The sequence below is a fragment of the Astatotilapia calliptera genome, chromosome 8 (genome assembly GCF_900246225.1).
Source record: "Astatotilapia calliptera chromosome 8, fAstCal1.2, whole genome shotgun sequence".
Taxonomy (NCBI): Eukaryota; Metazoa; Chordata; class Actinopteri; order Cichliformes; family Cichlidae; genus Astatotilapia; species Astatotilapia calliptera.
Window position 1 is genome coordinate 22,958,323 of NC_039309.1, and position 18,085 is coordinate 22,976,407.

The window sequence follows — 18,085 nt, forward strand, 5'->3', positions numbered from 1 at the left end:
AAAATGTTTGTTTTAAAGCACAGCTTTCCACTCCACATGCTTCATGTCCCGCGCCTGCAGCATGCTACAGCGTGCCCATAACCAGCTCATGTTCTATAAAACCTCGCCTGGCTTAATATCACAAGAGTGACCACAACATCTGTAAAGTACATAACAATAATCATAAATGCAGTCACAGTTTTTTTATATCTATAGCTGCACGACTATAGTCAAGACAATTAATCATTATTAGGATTAAACATATCACTGCTTTCACATTCATGTGGTGCTGCCAGTGTACAAACCTTTGCATTATATAAAGACACAGAGCGCCTCTAAGAAGAAAGATGACCACACACACACACACACACACACACACACACACACATCCTAATTGTAATGAAATCACTGTCCTCCTCTTCACACTGTGCCACATGCTTGTTAATTAAAACTTCTTTGCAGACAGGTAAGTTGTTTATTCACCTTGATTGACTCTCCAATAAATGAGAAGCTACAACAGGGATGTCCAAAGTCCAGCCCAGGGGCCAATCATGGCCCTAGGTCTGATTTTTTATGGCCCGCTGCCACAAACAGAATTAATAAAGTGCAATTTCTTTGTTTACCTCATGTTGTCAGCACCATGAGATGCGATGCATGAAAGCTTTATACACACGTCAGTAAGTGTAGTTTAAAATGAGGCTGAGATACTGACGTTTCAGGTCCACACGGTTTGATCTTTGTGTTACTCTGTGAATGAAAAGTCGTTTTATTCTGTTAAGGCTTGAATGAACCTGATCTCCATAATTCTTGTGTTATTGAAAATAAGGTGTGAAAAACACCTCTGAGCTGCACACAATCTGCAGCAAACAAATAAACCATCTTTAACTCCATTCATTAGACCTGCAGGACGGATGTGACTAAAACCTGAAGCAAATAACTCGACGTCAGTGAGAAGTGCTCACAGCGGGTCGTTTGGTGGACGGAGTTTCTCTCTGTAGGATCGTTACCTTGCAGCTTGATGTATCTTGAGGCTGCCGCTGTGATTTGGTGCTATAGAAATTGAATTGAACTGAATTTACATGCAGTGCAGGTTTTGTCACTTTGGAAAAATAACTACATGAGGGGATAACGCCTCCTCTGCCTGGTAAGTTGTCCTCGTTCCATCCAGGTCGTGGTTTTCTAAGGAGGTCAGGAAGAAAGGGACTGCACTTCACCTCTCAGCCCAACAGCTTCTTCACTTCTAGTCAGTCAGCTGATTACTTTCCGAGCTCATTACACTCTAATGGATACGCTGCACCGGCTCACTGTTGTGGATGTCTGATTGAGTGCTGGGCAACAAGGATTAGTAACTTTTTTTTTTGTGGTGTGTTTTCAGACTACGTCCAAAAACAGATGATGTTGAGTCTCTTTGAGGATCAAGGTCCTTGTTATGTATCTATCTAACCTGGTTACTCATTCAGAGGATTCCAGGTAACTTCCAGCTCCATGGTGCAGCTAACAATCTCATTAACTCTGTGTATGAATCATTCAAACACAAAAAGTCTCTAACTGAAGGTATGAACCAGTGTTGTGTCGACACATAACAGCAGTAAATAAGTAAGCAAACAAAAACTGTATAGAGCCAAGAAGAAGAATGAAACTCACGGTCTTGGCCCTCAAAGCTGGACCATTGCAGCTGGGTCCTGATAACACTTACAAAAGAATCAATGTCAGATTGTACCTGTTCTACTGTGTTACAAGGAGCCTGTTGGAAAAACACTGCATTTGTTCCTATTTCTTTCACTGACTACAAAAAACGTCAAAGAAACAGGAAACAGGGAGAAAACGCTGAAGTACGCCAAATTACACAGATTTTGATCCACCGTGAGACACGTGAGAGACGGGAACAGCTTCATTTTTCACAATGACAGTAATCAGTCACACATTGGTCTCCCCAATGCACCACGTGCCCCGCTACAGTACTGCACAGCTACAGTACTGCACAGCTACAGTACTGCACAGCTACAGTACTACACAGCTACAGTACTACACAGCTACAGCTACAGTACTACACAGCTACAGTACTACACAGCTACAGTACTGCACAGCTACAGTACTGCACAGCTACAGTACTGCACAGCTACAGTACTACACAGCTACAGTACTACACAGCTACAGTACTACACAGCTACAGTACAGTACTACACAGCTACAGTACAGTACTACACAGCTACAGTACAGTACTACACAGCTACAGTACTACACAGCTACAGTACAGTACTACACAGCTACAGTACTACACAGCTACAGTACTACACAGCTACAGTACAGTACTACACAGCTACAGTACAGTACTACACAGCTACAGTACAGTACTACACAGCTACAGTACTACACAGCTACAGCTACAGTACTACACAGCTACAGTACTACACAGCTACAGTACTACACAGCTACAGTACTGCACAGCTACAGTACTACACAGCTACAGTACTGCACAGCTACAGTACTACACAGCTACAGCTACAGTACTACACAGCTACAGTACTACACAGCTACAGTACTGCACAGCTACAGCTGCACAGTACTACACAGCTACAGTACTACACAGCTACAGTACTGCACAGCTACAGTACTGCACAGCTACAGTACTGCACAGCTACAGTACTACACAGCTACAGTACTGCACAGCTACAGTACTACACAGCTACAGTACTACACAGCTACAGTACTGCACAGCTACAGTACTGCACAGCTACAGTACTACACAGCTACAGTACTACACAGCTACAGTACTACACAGCTACAGTACTGCACAGCTACAGTACTACACAGCTACAGTACTGCACAGCTACAGTACTACACAGCTACAGTACTGCACAGCTACAGTACTACACAGCTACAGTACTACACAGCTACAGTACTGCACAGCTACAGTACTGCACAGCTACAGTACTGCACAGCTACAGTACTACACAGCTGTACTGTTTCAAGTCCAATATTCTCCAGGACTCAGGCTGCTGTCCTGGGGTTTCAGCTTCAGAGGTCCAGCTCTGTGACTCTGACTGTTGTCTGTGCGCATGTGCTGAACAGCTGGGTGCTGTATGTCATATACAGATTTATAGCGGTATTATGGTGGACACCACTTTAATGATGACGTCAGTGGCTGTTTCCATCACAGTCGTGGTGCGCAGCCGCAGAGACAAAGTTACAAACGTATAACTTTTACACTCACAGTGTGCTGTAGCCGGTGCATCACTCCTGCCGCGAGCGCAGAGACAGCCCGGTCCCTGAACCTGCTGTTACCGGATGAAAAAGGAAGTGCAAAGACGTAACGAGCACGCGCTCACACATCCGCCTATCGTTGGGTTACCTTAAACAGCTACGTGCACACCTGTAGGCCTGGTCTTCATGCAGTCACCATGTCACAGCTGGCGTGAACTTTTTGGCTTATTCCCCTGCGAGGTAAGCGGTTTCCATGGAAACCGTGCGTCGGCTAAATTGCTCCCCGGCTACAGCGATGACATGGTTCCTGTTTACTGCTGTGGGTTCAAGACTGTGTGCGATGTTGTGTTTGGTATGAGATGACAGATGGGCGATGAGGACAGTGGAGCACGGACTTCGTGTTCTTCTAGAAGTGACAGCTCGGAAGTGCCATTACATTAATACATATAACAGTCATGTCCCACCTGCAGTGATCAGTGCTCAGCATCACGGAGCGCCACCCTGACATAGTTCTGATGGAGCACGGTGTTGTGCCAAAAACTGATTTCCAATGTTTCTGTGTATTTTTTCTGTGCAATATCTTTACGTATGTTCGTAAACAGACTTCGGCGAACACGGTTTACAAAGGGGTTATATATAGAATTAAAAAATGATCTGTTTTTCAAGTATCTTTACAACTCTGTGTTATTGTACTTACATTATAACCAATCCGGTCCTTTATCCTCACTTAAAATATTTTTACTGAACTATTGTAATATTTGCTGCCGTTTCTGCTGTCCTGTTGGCCAGCTTACTCTTACAAAAGACATTTTTAATGGTAATGAGATTTTTTTAACTGCATAAATAAAGGTTACGTAAAAGTCATTGCCAAAAACTGATTGCGGCTTCTACCTTGTTACACGAATGTTGTTTGTGGCTCAAGATGACTTTCAGGGGTGTCAAACTCAAATACACACTGGGCCAAAATTCCAAACTGGGCTAACATTAATATTTATTGAAAAACAAATCTTCCTCTAGATATAAGAATGAATCTTTTCTTATGAACTCAAACACGCTTTGCTGAAAAACTGAATATGGAACAAACAAAGCTGAATACTAAGCAATATATATATTAGCTGTATAATACCAGTAGGCCAGCTCTAATAGGAATTTGGTATGGCTTCGCGGGCCAAATGTAATTAGGCTGCGGGCCAAATTTGGCCCACGGGCCAGAGTTTGACACCTATGCTTTATGTCATCCATAAGGGATGCATTTAACATATGTTTCACATATTATAGCCCAATAAGTTACTTATAGCAATTTAAATACGAGCAATCAGTTTTTGGCAAATACCGGAAATCAGTTTTTGGAAGACGATCACTTTTTGGGACAGCACCGGCGTCATCAGGAGGAGTCTTCTGAGCTTTGCTGTGCTGGTGCTGGTACAGATCCCTGACTTGGAGCGGAGTCCGGTTTCCTGCAGTGTGGATCTGAAAGCGGGGCGTGGTTTAGGCTTTCCGTGTGCGCGTCATGCTTCAATAAAAACGAACAACGGACGCGAGCTCATGCGAGGAAGTCCAGCCGCCAGACGCAGACAGCATCTCAGCAGGTACGTGATCGATGAGCGATATTTGTTTCATTTCACACTCTGCTGTGATTGTCGTCATCACTGGGTGCTACAGGTGGGGCGCGCAGCGACTGCTTCACAGTTTAATACAAGTTCAAATAGACTTTAAACTCTCAGAGTGATGGAGCTCAGGTGTATCTCAGGTCTGCGTGATGCACTGAAAGCTGAAGCTCTTATTGCTCCAGTCAGGCGCATGTGTGCCCAGCTGCATGCATCACACCAAGTTTAGTTTTTGGTCATTCAGTCTATTAAAGCGCATCAGCACAATGTAGAAAAGCATATATGGGACATGTAGCTACTGAGAATGTACTCTGTGAACACTGGCTCGTTCCCCTCGTGTGAAATTATGGGAAGCAGCACAAAAGTAGGCGATTAGACAGAAAGTGTCTGCTCGTGTCCTGAGTCGCTGAGACTTCAGCAGCTACATAGACGTGCAGCGTTTTCACCAGGTTGACTCGTCCGTATCTGACTGATTTCAAGATAATAATAATAATGCTGTTTGGAATAACCAACTTAGTAATACATTTCTTGTATACATAGACACCATGTTGCTGTTGCACTGCCGGTTTCCACTATATTCGCCGCACATACAGCGACTGTATCACTGATACCGGTTTGTGCCAAAAACTGATTTCCAATGTTTCCGTGAGTTTTCTATGTGTAATATCTTTACTTATGTTCGGTGAGCAGGGTTTACAAAAGAGTTTTATATCAAATTTAAAGGTTCCATGTTTTTCAAGTATCTTTTTGACTTTGTGTGATTGTACTTACATTATAACCAATCCGGTCTTTCTGTCCACTTAAAATATGTTTGCAATATCTGCTATCCTGATTACTCTTAAAAAAGATATTTTTAGTGTCAATGATTTTTTTTTAAAACTGCTTAAATAAAAGGATATATTAACGTCACTGCCAAAGGTCGTGGTATTCTACTGGTGGTGCCTACTGGTGGTGGTCAGAGGGCCCGGTGGCGCCAGTGTCCGGCAGCCTCACCTCTGTCAGTGCGCCCCAGGGTGGCTGTGGCTACAATGTAGCTGCCATCACCAGTGTGTGGATGTGTGTGTGACTGGGTGGATGACAGGATGTGTAAAGCACTTTGGGGTCCTCAGGGACTAGTAAAGCGCTATATAAATACAGGCCATTACCATTCTAAGGAGCTCGGAGCTGCAGGATTGTTGTTTGTGGCTCAAGATGACTTGATATCATTCATGAGGGATACGTTGACATATGTTTCACATATTATAGACGACACTGGGCTGAAGAAACAACAGTATCTGTGCAGAGAATCACAGATTATGGTGGCAGAGATGTTGCAACAGACTTTTAATTCTGTACCAGAACATCTAGAAGGTTTTTGTTTTTTCTTTTGGTCTGTTGAAAGAAAGCCCACCGTGGCAAACAGTTCCCGTTAACATGCTCGATTCTGGGCCCTGCTGTCCTGAGTTTTCTCATGTCTAATGTAGGAACAGGAAGACCAGTTTCTATCCACATGTGTGTGACTCGTTGGCTTCTAACATAATACAAACTGTCCCTGCCAGTTAAACAGTCATTCTGTTCTTTATCGACATTTCCTGCTGTTTAGATTTACATTTTTTTTTACTTTTTATTTTATTTATTTGAACAACTCTCCTGTCTAGTAATAATAATAATGGATTGGATTTATATAGCGCTTTTCTAGGCACCCAAAGCGCTTTACAATACCACTATTCATTCACTCTCACATTCATACACTGGTGGAGGCAGCTACGGTTGTAGCCACAGCTGCCCTGGGGCAGACTGACAGAGGCGAGGCTGCCATATCGCGCCATCGGCCCCTCTGGCCAACACCAGTAGGCGGTAGGGTAAAGTGTCTTGCCCAAGGACACAACGACCAGGACAGAGAGCCCAGGGATCGAACCGGCGACCTTCCGGTTACAGATGCGATTCCCAACCCCCTGAGCCACGGTCAACCCAAGTACACATACAGTTTCTTCAGAAAAACAGAATACTAAGAGAGTCACAATATATATATATTTAATACACATATATAATGGTAATTAGAAAAATAAGATAAAGTAAAAGAAAAGAAAAGGAAACATGCCTGCGGTGTCAAACATTTCATTCATTCATTTCAAATTCTCTTTTTTTTGTCTATCTTCATTCAGCTCTCTTTTTTTGTTGTTGTACGTTAACCATTTTCCCCAGTCATTCAAAAAGCGTTCTTCCTTCAATTTCAGTTTATATGTAAAGTTCTCCATCTCCATAATGTCCTGCACCATTGCTACCACTGCTGCTTTCCTGGTGTTTCTGTCTTAAGCCAGTTTTTGGTGATGGCCTTCTTTGCTGCCAAAAGGAGAATCTGAGCCAGGTATCGATCCTTTACATCTACAGTACCTTCCAAGTATCCTAGATACAAAACAAGGCAGGTTCTAGGAATAATATAACCTGATATATCACAGAGAGCTGAGTGAATTTTGACCCAGAAAGTGTGAATTTCCCTGCATTTCCAGAAAATGTATGTATGGTCTGGTTCATCCCATCCACACAGCCTCCAACATTGTTGTTGTGTATTGGTTTGTTTATTTTTAATCTGAGGTGTAATAAAGTAGCAAATTTGATTTTTCCAGATGAATTCTCTCCACCTCAATGACTGAGCTGTGTTCTTATGTTCTTTCCATGTTTCATACCACACCTCAGTGATTTCTTCACTCAGCTCTCTTTCCCATTTTACTTTAACATATACAGTTGATTCCTGTCACGATTCCATCAAACATTTGTAGACACTGTTTTTGGAATAACACTTTTATATGCTAGCATAATTATTTTTATAATAGGATGGATTTTGTCTTCCTCTATTTTTATGTTTTTATTAAGGTAATCTCTCACCTGTAAGTATCTGAAAAAATCCTTGTTTTTTAAGTTGTATTCCCGTTTTAATTCTTCAAAACTTTTAATTTCTCCTTTTTTGATTAATAAACAAATTGCTGTGATTCCCTTTTCATTCCAATTTTTAAAACCAAGATCCAATTTTCCTGGTCTAAATTCTTCATCGAAGGCTATCCATTTTAGCAAACCAAGCTCTTTGCCAATCCTGAACTCCTTTACTGTGTCATACCATACATTTAATGTAAAGGATATTATCGGGTTCCTATCTTGGTCTTTAGTTACGTATTCAGGGGTCTTCTTCATACCCATGTTTGTTTGGATTGGGACATTGAGTGTGGAGAGCTCCACATCCTTCCAGCGAGCCCCGTAATCATCACTACACCAATATGTTATCTGGCGTATCTGTGCAGCACGAAAATATTCTTTTAAATTAGGAAGCGACATTCCTCCTTTCTTCTTAGTAAGCTGTAAAGTAGTGTATCGTACCCTTGGCCGCTTGCCTTCCCAGACAAATCTAGATATATACTTATCCCATTCTGAGAATTGGGTTTGAGGTATGCTTATCGGAAGAGAGAGGAATAAATATAGCAATCGTGGTAAGATATTCATCTTTATCACATTTATCCTGTCACTAAATCCTAACGGATATGTATTCCATCTTTCCATATCCTGCCTTATCCTGTTATTTATATGTCCATAGTTACTTTGATATAGTTTGTCATAGTCTTTGGTTATATTTATACCTAAATATTTAAGGGTTTTTGCCTCCCACTTTATTTCCCATTCCTTAAGATTTTGAGTTGGTGTACAATTAAACATTAGAACTTGAGTTTTAAGTATATTTACTTTGTAGCCAGAAAGCGTACCAAATTTTCCTAACATTTCTGTGAGCTGCATAAAAGAGTTTGTGGGGTTTTTGAGGGCTATCAACACGTCATCAGCAAACAGACTAATTACATGCTCTTGTCTATTGATTTCTATTCCTGTTATTAGGGCGTGTTGTCTAATCATTTGTGCCAATGGCTGAATATACAAGGCGAATAAGGTTGGACTTAAACAGCAACCCTGTCTAGTTCCTCTCTCTAGTTGGAACGTCTTTGTCAATGAGCCGTTAACTTTTAGTCTTGCAGTCGGTTTGTCATAGAGAGATTTAATACATTGGATTGATTTCGTAGTGAACCCGAACTTTGCCATGGTTAGGTACAGGAAGTCCCAGCTGACTCGATCGAAGGCTTTTTCTGCGTCTAAACTTATCAATGCAGCCGGTATCTTGTCTTTATGTATTTGGTGTATGATGTGTAGGGTCCTTCTAATATTGTCTTGTGCCTGTCTATTTTTGACAAAACCTGCTTGGTCCTCATCTATCAGGTCTGGTATAAACGACTGACGCCTATTTGATAGGATTGTAGGGTCGATTTTATAATCAACATTTAACACTGATATAGGCCTGTAATTTTGGCAGTATTCTCTTTGTTTTTGTGGTTTTGGCAGCACGGTGATAATTGCCTCCCTCCAAGAGGAGAGAATCACATGTTTAGTGTGAGTCCAATTAAGAGTCTGGTGGAGTAAGGGTATCAATTCTTTTTTCAAATTTCTTGTAGCATTCGGCAGGAAACCCATCACTGCCTGGTGCCTTGTTTGTTCTTAATTTTCCAATCGCTTGCTGTCATGCGATCATTTTGTATTGTTCCAATAGAGGGTGGATCTAAGGCATCTAAAAATGTTTTGATATCATTTAGGTCATTATTAGTAAGTGCATTTTGGGTATACAGGTCCTTATAATAATCGGTAAAGATACTTTCTATCTCTTCTAGGTTATGTGCCATTTGTTCTGTCTTAGAATTATACAATTTGCTGACTGTTGTTTCTGTAAACATCTTGCCAATAGCCGTGCAGCTTTAGGGCCTGATTCATAGTAGCTCTGTTTTACATATCTTGCTTTTACTTCCATGTCATATAAGAGTAAATTATTAATTTTCTTCTTAATATCTTTCATTTGTTGTTGTATCTTGACATCCACCTTGCGTTTGTGTTTATTCTCCAATTGTGACAATTCATCCACATATTCATTATATTGCTTCATTCTTTCTCTTTTAAGGTTACTTGATATTGCGATTAGTTTCCCACGTATAACTGCCTTCAAACAGTCCCATAGAAAAACTGGATCTTTTTCACCATTGTCATTTTCTTCTACATATGTTTTGACATCTTTTTGTATTTGTTCTACCACAGATTTATTGTTTAATAGCCCCACATTTAGTCTCCATATTGTGTTTCTTGGTCTACCTTTAAGATAGATTTTTAAGTAGATAGCACTATGGTCCGACACATCTGCCACTCCAATCCAACAATCTGTTATTATATCTCTATTCCCTTTTTGCATAAAGAAGTAGTCTGTTCTTGAATATACACAATGTGTTGCTGAATAATGACTATAATTCCTCTGTAGCGGATGCAAAGCTCTCCAGACATCAAAATAGTTAGTGTCTTCCAGTGTATGTCTTACTAATTTTGGGATTGAATTTTTATTTTTCTTCAGGCTGGTTGTGTCCAAATGACTATCTAATATCACATTGAAATCTCCTCCACATATGCACATACCTTCTGCTTGTAGCACAAGAATATCAAAAATTAATGTGAAGAATTCCTTATTACTTTCAGGGGGCACATTCATCAATGTGACCAGTGTTTGATGAAACACACCCTTCACTATAACATATCTACCTTCCTTATCCTTTCATTTCTTTGTGAGATTGAAACTTAAGGGAATTAGTTATCAGAATTGCAACCCCTCTTTTCCTAGAGTTTGTGTGAGAGCTGTAAAAGGTGTTTTTGAACCCAAATTTCCTCAGTTTTTCATGTTCTATTTATGATAAATGAGTTTCTTGTAGGAAAGTTATCTGTGTCTTCTCCTTTTTCAGTTTAGTCATAATCTTGGCCCTTTTAACTGGGTTAAAGATTCCATTAACATTTAAGGACATACACTTTATTTCTTCATGTGTAGTGAGCATTATCCTTTTGTGATTTACTGGCTGTCTTTTGAGACCCCCACAGGCACCCCATTGAACCCTTGTTTAAACAAAACATTTTCATTAACAAGTTACAAGTTAGTTTAACTTTGTACAGATAAGAGGACTTCAATAAAGAGGTACCAGCCACCTTCCCCACCTGTTGTTCCTCTCTTTGTTTTTGGGGGGTATGTCTCTCATATTGAAAGGGCCCCCCTCCAGTAATGAGATATGACTCACGAAAGATTGTCACACTCATACTAGTCCTTATTATTATATTATATAGTCCATCCCTAGCCAACTTTGTGTTTCCATGTAATCCTACCAGACACACCGTGAATCCATCTTGTTGTTATACGTCTCCTTATACGCCTCTCATGCATGGTTATTGTTATGCTGAAATTCTCAGACACACCTTAAATCCATCTTGTTGTCATACGTCTCCATATACGCCTCTCATGCATGGTTATTGTTATGCTGAAATTCTTGAAGTCTCTCACGAGCTCGCCTGCGAGCCACCCCAGCAAACGTGGGCCGGACCGGTTTCCATGTCGCTGCCCCGGTTGACAGACTTCCCTCTGTGCTCTCTCTCTCTCCTGGCTGTTTATCCCTTTTTCCACGTTGTATCCTCTCGCTTGCAGGTCGTTAGCAGCCTCCTCTGCTTTGCCACACGTTTTCACTCCATTTGGCCAATGGACTTGCATCTTGCTGAGAGGAGTCTGGAAGCGGATGCCTTCTTTCTTTAATATCTTTTTGATATTCACGTACGCTTTACGTTCTTGCACCATTCTTGCCGAATAGTCGTGGTCAAAATAAACCCTGCTTCCGTCCAGAGTGACTATTGACCTTTTTATGTATCATCTCTTTGGTTGTGAATTGTTGGAAATTGACAACGACTGACCTCGGGGGGGAGACCTGCTGCTGTTTCGGGGTTAACGCTCGGTGTGCGTGTTGAATCTGGAGGTTGATGTTAATATTAAGCTCCTCCCTGAGCCAGACTTCCAGAAACTGGGCCAGCGATTCTGCCTTAGATTCGGTTCCCTCTTGTATCCCGTAGATCCGCAGATTGTTACGTCTGGATCGCAGTTCCAAGTCATCCAATTTGGTCACCATCGATTTTTGTTCTCTCATTAGTTCTGTCAGGGTTTGATTGGCCTCGTGGCTCCACGTCTCTATTTCTTCTGTGTGCGTCAGCGCAGCTTCTAATTTCCCTTCTTGTTCTTTAAGTTCTGTAGTCATGTTCTTAAACTGCTGGTCGATGTCTTCTTTGAATTTAGACAGTTCGTGTCTCATTTGGCCAGTAATTTCTTCTTTGAATGTCATGAAGTCTGATTTCAATTCGTTTTGGAGGGATTGAATTTGTTTGCTAATACAATCCAGTCCGTTTTGAAACGCGGCCATATTAGCTTCGGGTGCTAGCTTGTCCTCGTTGTTCGGGTGTTTTATGTCTTTACCTTGGGTGTCCGTAGTTCTTTTATTCTTTGCTTTGTTGTCCCTCTGCTCATCTTCCAAAGTTGTTTTGTCTCACGCTTTAATTTGTGTTTTAGCGGAGTTTATCTACTTGGCTTGCGGGAGCTCTGTACTTATGCGACCGTACTGCTCTACCGCCACACCAGAAGCCCCCTAGGTTTACATTTTATTTGTTCAAATTTTACAAAAGGTCATAATTCAACAAGCTCATATTCTCACAGTCATTGAAGGTTTCTCATTTATATAAGTATAATTAGAGCCCACTATTCAAAGACATGCATGTTAGGTTGTCTGATGATTCTGAATTGGTCCTGGTCATACTGTCCTTTCCAAGCATACAGCACTTTGTTCTATAGACCTGCTACGAGCCATTTGTTTCCTGTACACTGTTACAGGAGCCCGGTCTGCATTGCTGGCAGTAAGTTGGACTCCTCCAGGGCTGCTCTTTGTCACCGAGTCTGTGCACAGTTTTTATGGACAGAATTTCTAGGGAGGGAAAGAAGAAACTGACGGACTTATTGGGGGCGTGGCCACAGTGAGCTGGACCCTGCACCGGCCCGTTGTGGTAAAGAGAGAGGGCATAGTGTAAAAGCAGAGCTCTCGATTTACCTGCAGATCTACTTTCCTAATCTAACCGTCTGTGACGCAGCATTTTGAGTTCTTATGCTGAATATGTGCTTAGTTATCGTGTTGCCATTATTAGTTAGGATTTAGTTGAGTTTTATACTTGTTTAGGTTTCCATCGATGTCCCCTTCTGTAAGTCTGTCCTTGTCTTCATGTCTACATCTCTCAGTGTTTCCTGGTTTATTTTGAAAGAGTCGTGTGTTTCTTTGTTCAGTGTGTTTAGTTTCACTTCCCCTGCAGCGTCATTATGTTCATTTCAGTCAGCTGTGTTTCCACTTCCTCCTGTCTGTATTTAAGTCCTCTGTCTTCTTCTCTGTGGTACGTCCCTTCACGTCTTATCAAAGTTCATTCATAGTTATCACAGTTTAGACACAGTTATTATAGTCTGTCACTGCTCATGCTGCTTTATTTTTGTATTCATGTTCACAGCCTAAATAAACAGTGTGCCTTTTTTAAAAAAAACTTAGTTCCACCTCCTTCCCTCTCTGCTCTTGGGTCCACTGCATCATCACATTGGCGTACCCCGCCGTGACAGTGGCTGGCCTCTTCCTTAGAGATAGAGTAGGGCAGACTGAGGAGACACTGCTGAGAGACATTTGATTGGAGCTCTGGAGGAGATGGCTTTGAGACAGGGAGGTCTGGGTGTTCCTGCCGCAGCCACAAGCTAGTGTTCAGGCATGGTACAAAGCAAGGAAATACTTACTCTGAATAATCAGTCAGACTTATTGTAAATTGTGGACCACACACACCAAATTTCATTTTAAGTGTTCAACAAAAGGGACGTGAGACAACAGAGCCAAAGCGCACCACTGTAAAGGAAAATGTCTTGCCTAATTTATGGTATACAAAAAGAAACACAACTTCATAAAGACAATTAATAGATCAAAAATAATTCAGGAAATGTGATTATTTTTTCCATGTAACTTGGAATAAGTCAAATTAATTATCCAACTATAGCCAGCTACACCTAAATGAAATGAACTGTGTTTCTAGAAGATGTTCCTTAAACGCAGACATGAGCACACTCCTGATCATAGGCAATGGAAAAAAAGCCACATAACCTTGATGACAGCTGGTCCCTGGGATACCCATCAAGATAGTCCTCATGCCACACCTCATCGTTGCCTCTTGGTCATGCTTTATTCAATTCAATTTAATACAGTGCCAAATCACAACAACAGTCGCCTCAAGGCGCTTTATATTGTACAGTAGACCCTATAATAATGGTAAATGGACTGGTTCTTATATAACGCTTTTCTACTCATCTGAGCACTCAAAGCGCTTTACACAACTTGTGCATTCACCCATTCGTAAAAGCACATTTTTCTAAATGCTTTATAGCTAACATTCACACACATTCATACTCCGATGGATGCATTGGAGAGCAATTTGGGGTTAGTATCTTGCCCAAGGATATTTGGCATGCAGACTAGGGGAAGCCAGGAATCGAACCACCAACCTTCCGATCAGTAGATGACCTGCTCTACCACCTGAGCTACAGCCAGAGATAATAGATACAGAGAAAAACCCAACAATCATATAACCCCCTATGAGCAAGCACTTTGGCGACAGTGGGAAGGAAAAACTCCCTTTTAACAGGAAGAAACCTCCGGCAGAACCAGGCTCAGGGAGGGGCGGGGCCATCTGCTGTGATTGGTTGGGGTGAGAGAAGGAAGACAGGATAAAGACATGCTGTGGAAGAGAGACAGAGGTTAATAACAGATATGATTCAATGCAGAGAGGTCTATTAATACATAGTGAGTGAGAAAGGTGACTGGAAAGGAAAAACTCAATGCATCATGGGAATCCCCCGGCAGCCTATGTCTATTGCAGCATAACTAAGGGAGGATTCAGGGTCACCTGGTCCAGCCCTAACTATATGCTTTAGCAAAAAGGAAAGTTTGAAGCCTAATCTTGAAAGTAGAGATAGTGTCTGTCTCCTGAATCCAAACTGGAAGCTGGTTCCACAGAAGAGGGGCCTGAAAACTGAAGGCTCTCCTGTCTCTACCACCTGAGAGCATCTCTGTATGACATTATAAGGCTCATTAAGCTTGAGTCAGACAAACTGACTGGAGATTATTTTTTAAATAAAGAGGAGTTTAGTATTTTGGCCCTGGGTTAGACACAGGAGATAGTTTGATTGTACTGTCATGAACTTTAACATTTAACTGTTAACCCAGAAAATAATGGGAGGAGCGGTGTTGGATGATGGACCTCCTGGAGTGAAGGCGCCAGATGGAGGCTGGGGTTGGGCAGTGTTGGCGGGATGCTTCGTCATCACTGGCTTCTCATACGCGTTCCCCAAGGCTGTCAGCATCTTCTTCAAGGACCTTATTCAAGAGTTTGAGGTTGGCTACAGTGCCACAGCTTGGATCTCCTCAATACTGCTTGCCATGCTATATGGCACAGGTACCCAAGTATAACACATGAAACTGCTAATAACTGATTGCACACGTATTCTGTGTACTGACTGATGAACTGTGTTCTTAGGCCCTCTGTGCAGCGTGCTGGTCAACAGATTTGGCTGTAGGCCGGTGATGATGGTTGGAGGAGTCTTTGCTTCAGTGGGAATGATTCTGGCTTCCTTTGCCAAAAGCATCACACATATTTACCTCTGCACTGGAGTTATTACAGGTAGAGTCACAAAAAGTGTTAAATATTTAGACTTTGTGAACAAATTTATGCTCAGAGTGGCAAGTACTAGTCTGTCTGTCTTAATTGAATAATTGATCCAATAATCAATTAATGATTCATTAACCCTGCAATGTGACTCATTTCTCTATACTTGCGTCTCTCTGCAGGTCTGGGTCTAGCAATGAACTTCCAGCCATCTCTGATAATGTTGAACTGCTACTTCAGTGAGAAGCGTCCTCTAGCCAATGGCTTGGCAGCAGCAGGCAGCCCTGTGGCGCTATGCTGTCTGTCTCCATTGGGGCAGAGTCTCCAAAACCAGTATGGTTGGCGGGGTGGATTCCTTATACTAGGAGGCATGCTGTTCAACTGCTGTGCCTGTGGTGCTCTCATGCGGCCCCTGTCCACCCCTAAGAAGTCCCAGATGCTGGAAGAAAACACTCTGCTGGCTGCAGACAAACCGAAGGCAAAGAAGAAACTATTGGACTTCAGTGTGTTCAAGGACAGAGGTTTTGTAATCTATGCCATTGCAGCTTCTGTGATGGTGCTAGGCTTGTTTGTGCCGCCTGTGTTTGTGGTCAGTTATGCTAAAGGCCTTGGCTACAAGGACACCAACTCAGCACTGCTGCTCTCGATCTTAGGATTTGTTGATATGTTTGCCCGACCTGCATCAGGACTCATAGCAGGCATGAAGCGTGTGCGGCCTCGAAGCGTCTATCTCTTCAGCTTCGCTATGATCTTCAATGGGTGCACTGACATCATAGGATCGCAGGTAACATTGCAGTCAAGTCCTCTTCAAGTAGAATGCTTCCAGTTGGCAAGTTGTCTTAATGATTGCAGATCTGGGTCGTAATAAGTGAATATTGTAAACTGGGCCGTATACGTAGTGTGAAACCTGTTGTCTCATTTCAGGCAAAGAACTATGCTGGTCTGGTGGTCTTCTGTATTTTCTTTGGTATATCATACGGGATGGTTGGAGCACTTCAGTTTGAGGTCCTCATGGCCATTGTGGGGAAAGAGAAGTTTTCCAGTGCCATCGGCCTGGTGCTGCTAATGGAAGCTGTTGCTGTGCTGGTGGGACCTCCTGGAGCAGGTCAGAGTATCCAAGCAATGATGGTGCTCTCTCTGTTACCATCCCGCCCACATTTAGAGTAAAATATCTCATCTGTATAATAACACCTAATCCTCAGATTATCAGTTTAATCTGCATCTCTTCACATCTGCATGGGAAAATGTCCGAGGACAGGGTTGCAACCACCATGTTGCCCTCGATGCAAAACAATATTAATGATAATTATTAAAATAATAGAAAGCTAGTACGGTGGGGGTTTTCTGGATGGGTTTATACTGTGAAGTTTACTACTTAATCACCTCAGCCAACATGAGTAGATCCAGACTTAAAGTGTTTGAGCTTCAGATGCTTTTAAGCTAGCTATAGCTGTCCCAGCACTTCCCGAAGAACATCAGCTGTCATGTCTTTTACAGAGATGTTGACTTTGTGTATCTGTTTAAGATAAAACCAAAAATAACAACCCTTGGTTCATCCATAGTCAGTGACAAACACTAGGTCATGTACTCTGCTCCATCTTTCTAACACGCATGGACACAAACCAACCGTTACATGTGTCCCTTTCTTAGTATCCTCTTTGTTTTTATAAAGTGATCACGGGAACAATGAACAACATTCATACTAACACTGTTGCACTCTCCACCAGGTCGGCTCCTGGACGCTACCCATCAGTACATGTACGTGTTCCTGTTGGCGGGCTGTGAAGTGACAGTATCTGCCTTTGTCATTGCCACCGGGAACTTTCTTTGCATTAGGAGGGAACGAGAAGATGGACAGGCTAAGATTGAGATGGCCGTAAGCGCCGCTGAGCTGGAGGGCCTCAACCAGGCGGCAAACGAAGAACACGATGGAGGCAAAAAGGAGCAGACGGGAAAAGAAAATGGAAAAGTCCGTGTTTTGAAAGTGCAGGAAGACATGACTGTGACGGAGGCACCAGAAGACACCGGGAATTAACATTAGTATTAGCGAGATAGCATAAATTGTACCGATAGGACACAGAAAGATCTGATGCTACGGTAAAAAAAAGAAAGAACTGACATTTGATCACAAATGTATATCCAAGTGTCACAGGTTCACTAGCTGCTTTCAGCTGAAATGGCTCTAACGCCCCACACCTGTAAGAGGAAAAACTCATCACCAGTTTGAGTGTAGAATCATCTTTTTAGTTATCGGTCTTATTCATCTGTAAAAAACATCCTACAGCTGCTTTCAATCACATCTCCGAGTCTGTGAGCAGACGCAGCTCGTCTTCAGGGTGAAGCTTGACGTGCTAATAAAAGAACATGTTTGCAGCTCAGTCTGTGGGTTCCTCTGGGTCATTTGTGCAACGGTTTCTTGGTAAATTATACAAGAACAGGAAACATATTTAGAAAGAATGGCTGTTGTCATCCAACATGCCCATAAAAGGCTTCACGATATACTGCTGCTGTTCACCTGCTTGTCTTACTCTGCTGGACAGTCGTCTGTTTCACATATAAAGTGCTGTTTCTTATTATTTTAATGTGCTGAATCCAAACCTGACAATTAAAATATCTGATTAGCTGCTGTCTCCAAGACATTTATTTTTACACTACATGTTGTTTAGATGAGTTTTTTTTATATGTGTTTGGTAATATCTGACCTTTCT

At 42.0% G+C, this 18,085-nt stretch overlaps 2 protein-coding genes across 7 annotated transcripts in view; one reads left to right on the forward strand and one right to left on the reverse strand.

Moving 5' to 3' along the window:
• ccdc57 (coiled-coil domain containing 57) overlaps positions 1–3,412 on the reverse strand; it is a 22,382-nt gene extending 18,970 nt beyond the window's left edge. For 3 of the 6 annotated variants that reach the window (XM_026177468.1, XM_026177469.1, XM_026177464.1), the window contains exon 1: positions 3,332–3,394. The gene's annotated coding sequence lies outside the window, so the exon portion shown is untranslated. Of the gene's footprint in view, positions 1–3,193; positions 3,255–3,331 lie in introns of those variants that run through there. The other 3 variants (XM_026177466.1, XM_026177465.1, XM_026177467.1) reach the window with 3 other exon arrangements.
• On the forward strand, positions 3,361–17,998 carry LOC113027732 (monocarboxylate transporter 4-like). The gene is made up of 7 exons (XM_026177470.1): positions 3,361–3,423; positions 4,612–4,772; positions 14,939–15,167; positions 15,249–15,392; positions 15,560–16,161; positions 16,302–16,482; positions 17,105–17,998. The coding sequence occupies exons 3-7, from the start codon at positions 14,945–14,947 to the stop codon at positions 17,410–17,412; spliced, it is 1,458 nt and encodes a 485-aa protein (XP_026033255.1). The 5' UTR covers positions 3,361–3,423; positions 4,612–4,772; positions 14,939–14,944; the 3' UTR covers positions 17,413–17,998.
• Positions 17,999–18,085: the final 87 nt, after the last annotated feature.

What these genes read in the sequence shown, in the direction of transcription:
- LOC113027732 (XM_026177470.1), top strand. Translation starts at nt 14,945, where the DNA reads ATGGGAGGAGCGGTGTTGGATGATGGACCTCCTGGAGTGAAGGCGCCA. An exon ending in TGCCATGCTATATGGCACAG is followed by an intron (nt 15,168 to 15,248) that starts GTACCCAAGTAT and finishes CTGTGTTCTTAG; the next exon opens with GCCCTCTGTGCAGCGTGCTG. An exon ending in CTGACATCATAGGATCGCAG is followed by an intron (nt 16,162 to 16,301) that starts GTAACATTGCAG and finishes GTCTCATTTCAG; the next exon opens with GCAAAGAACTATGCTGGTCT.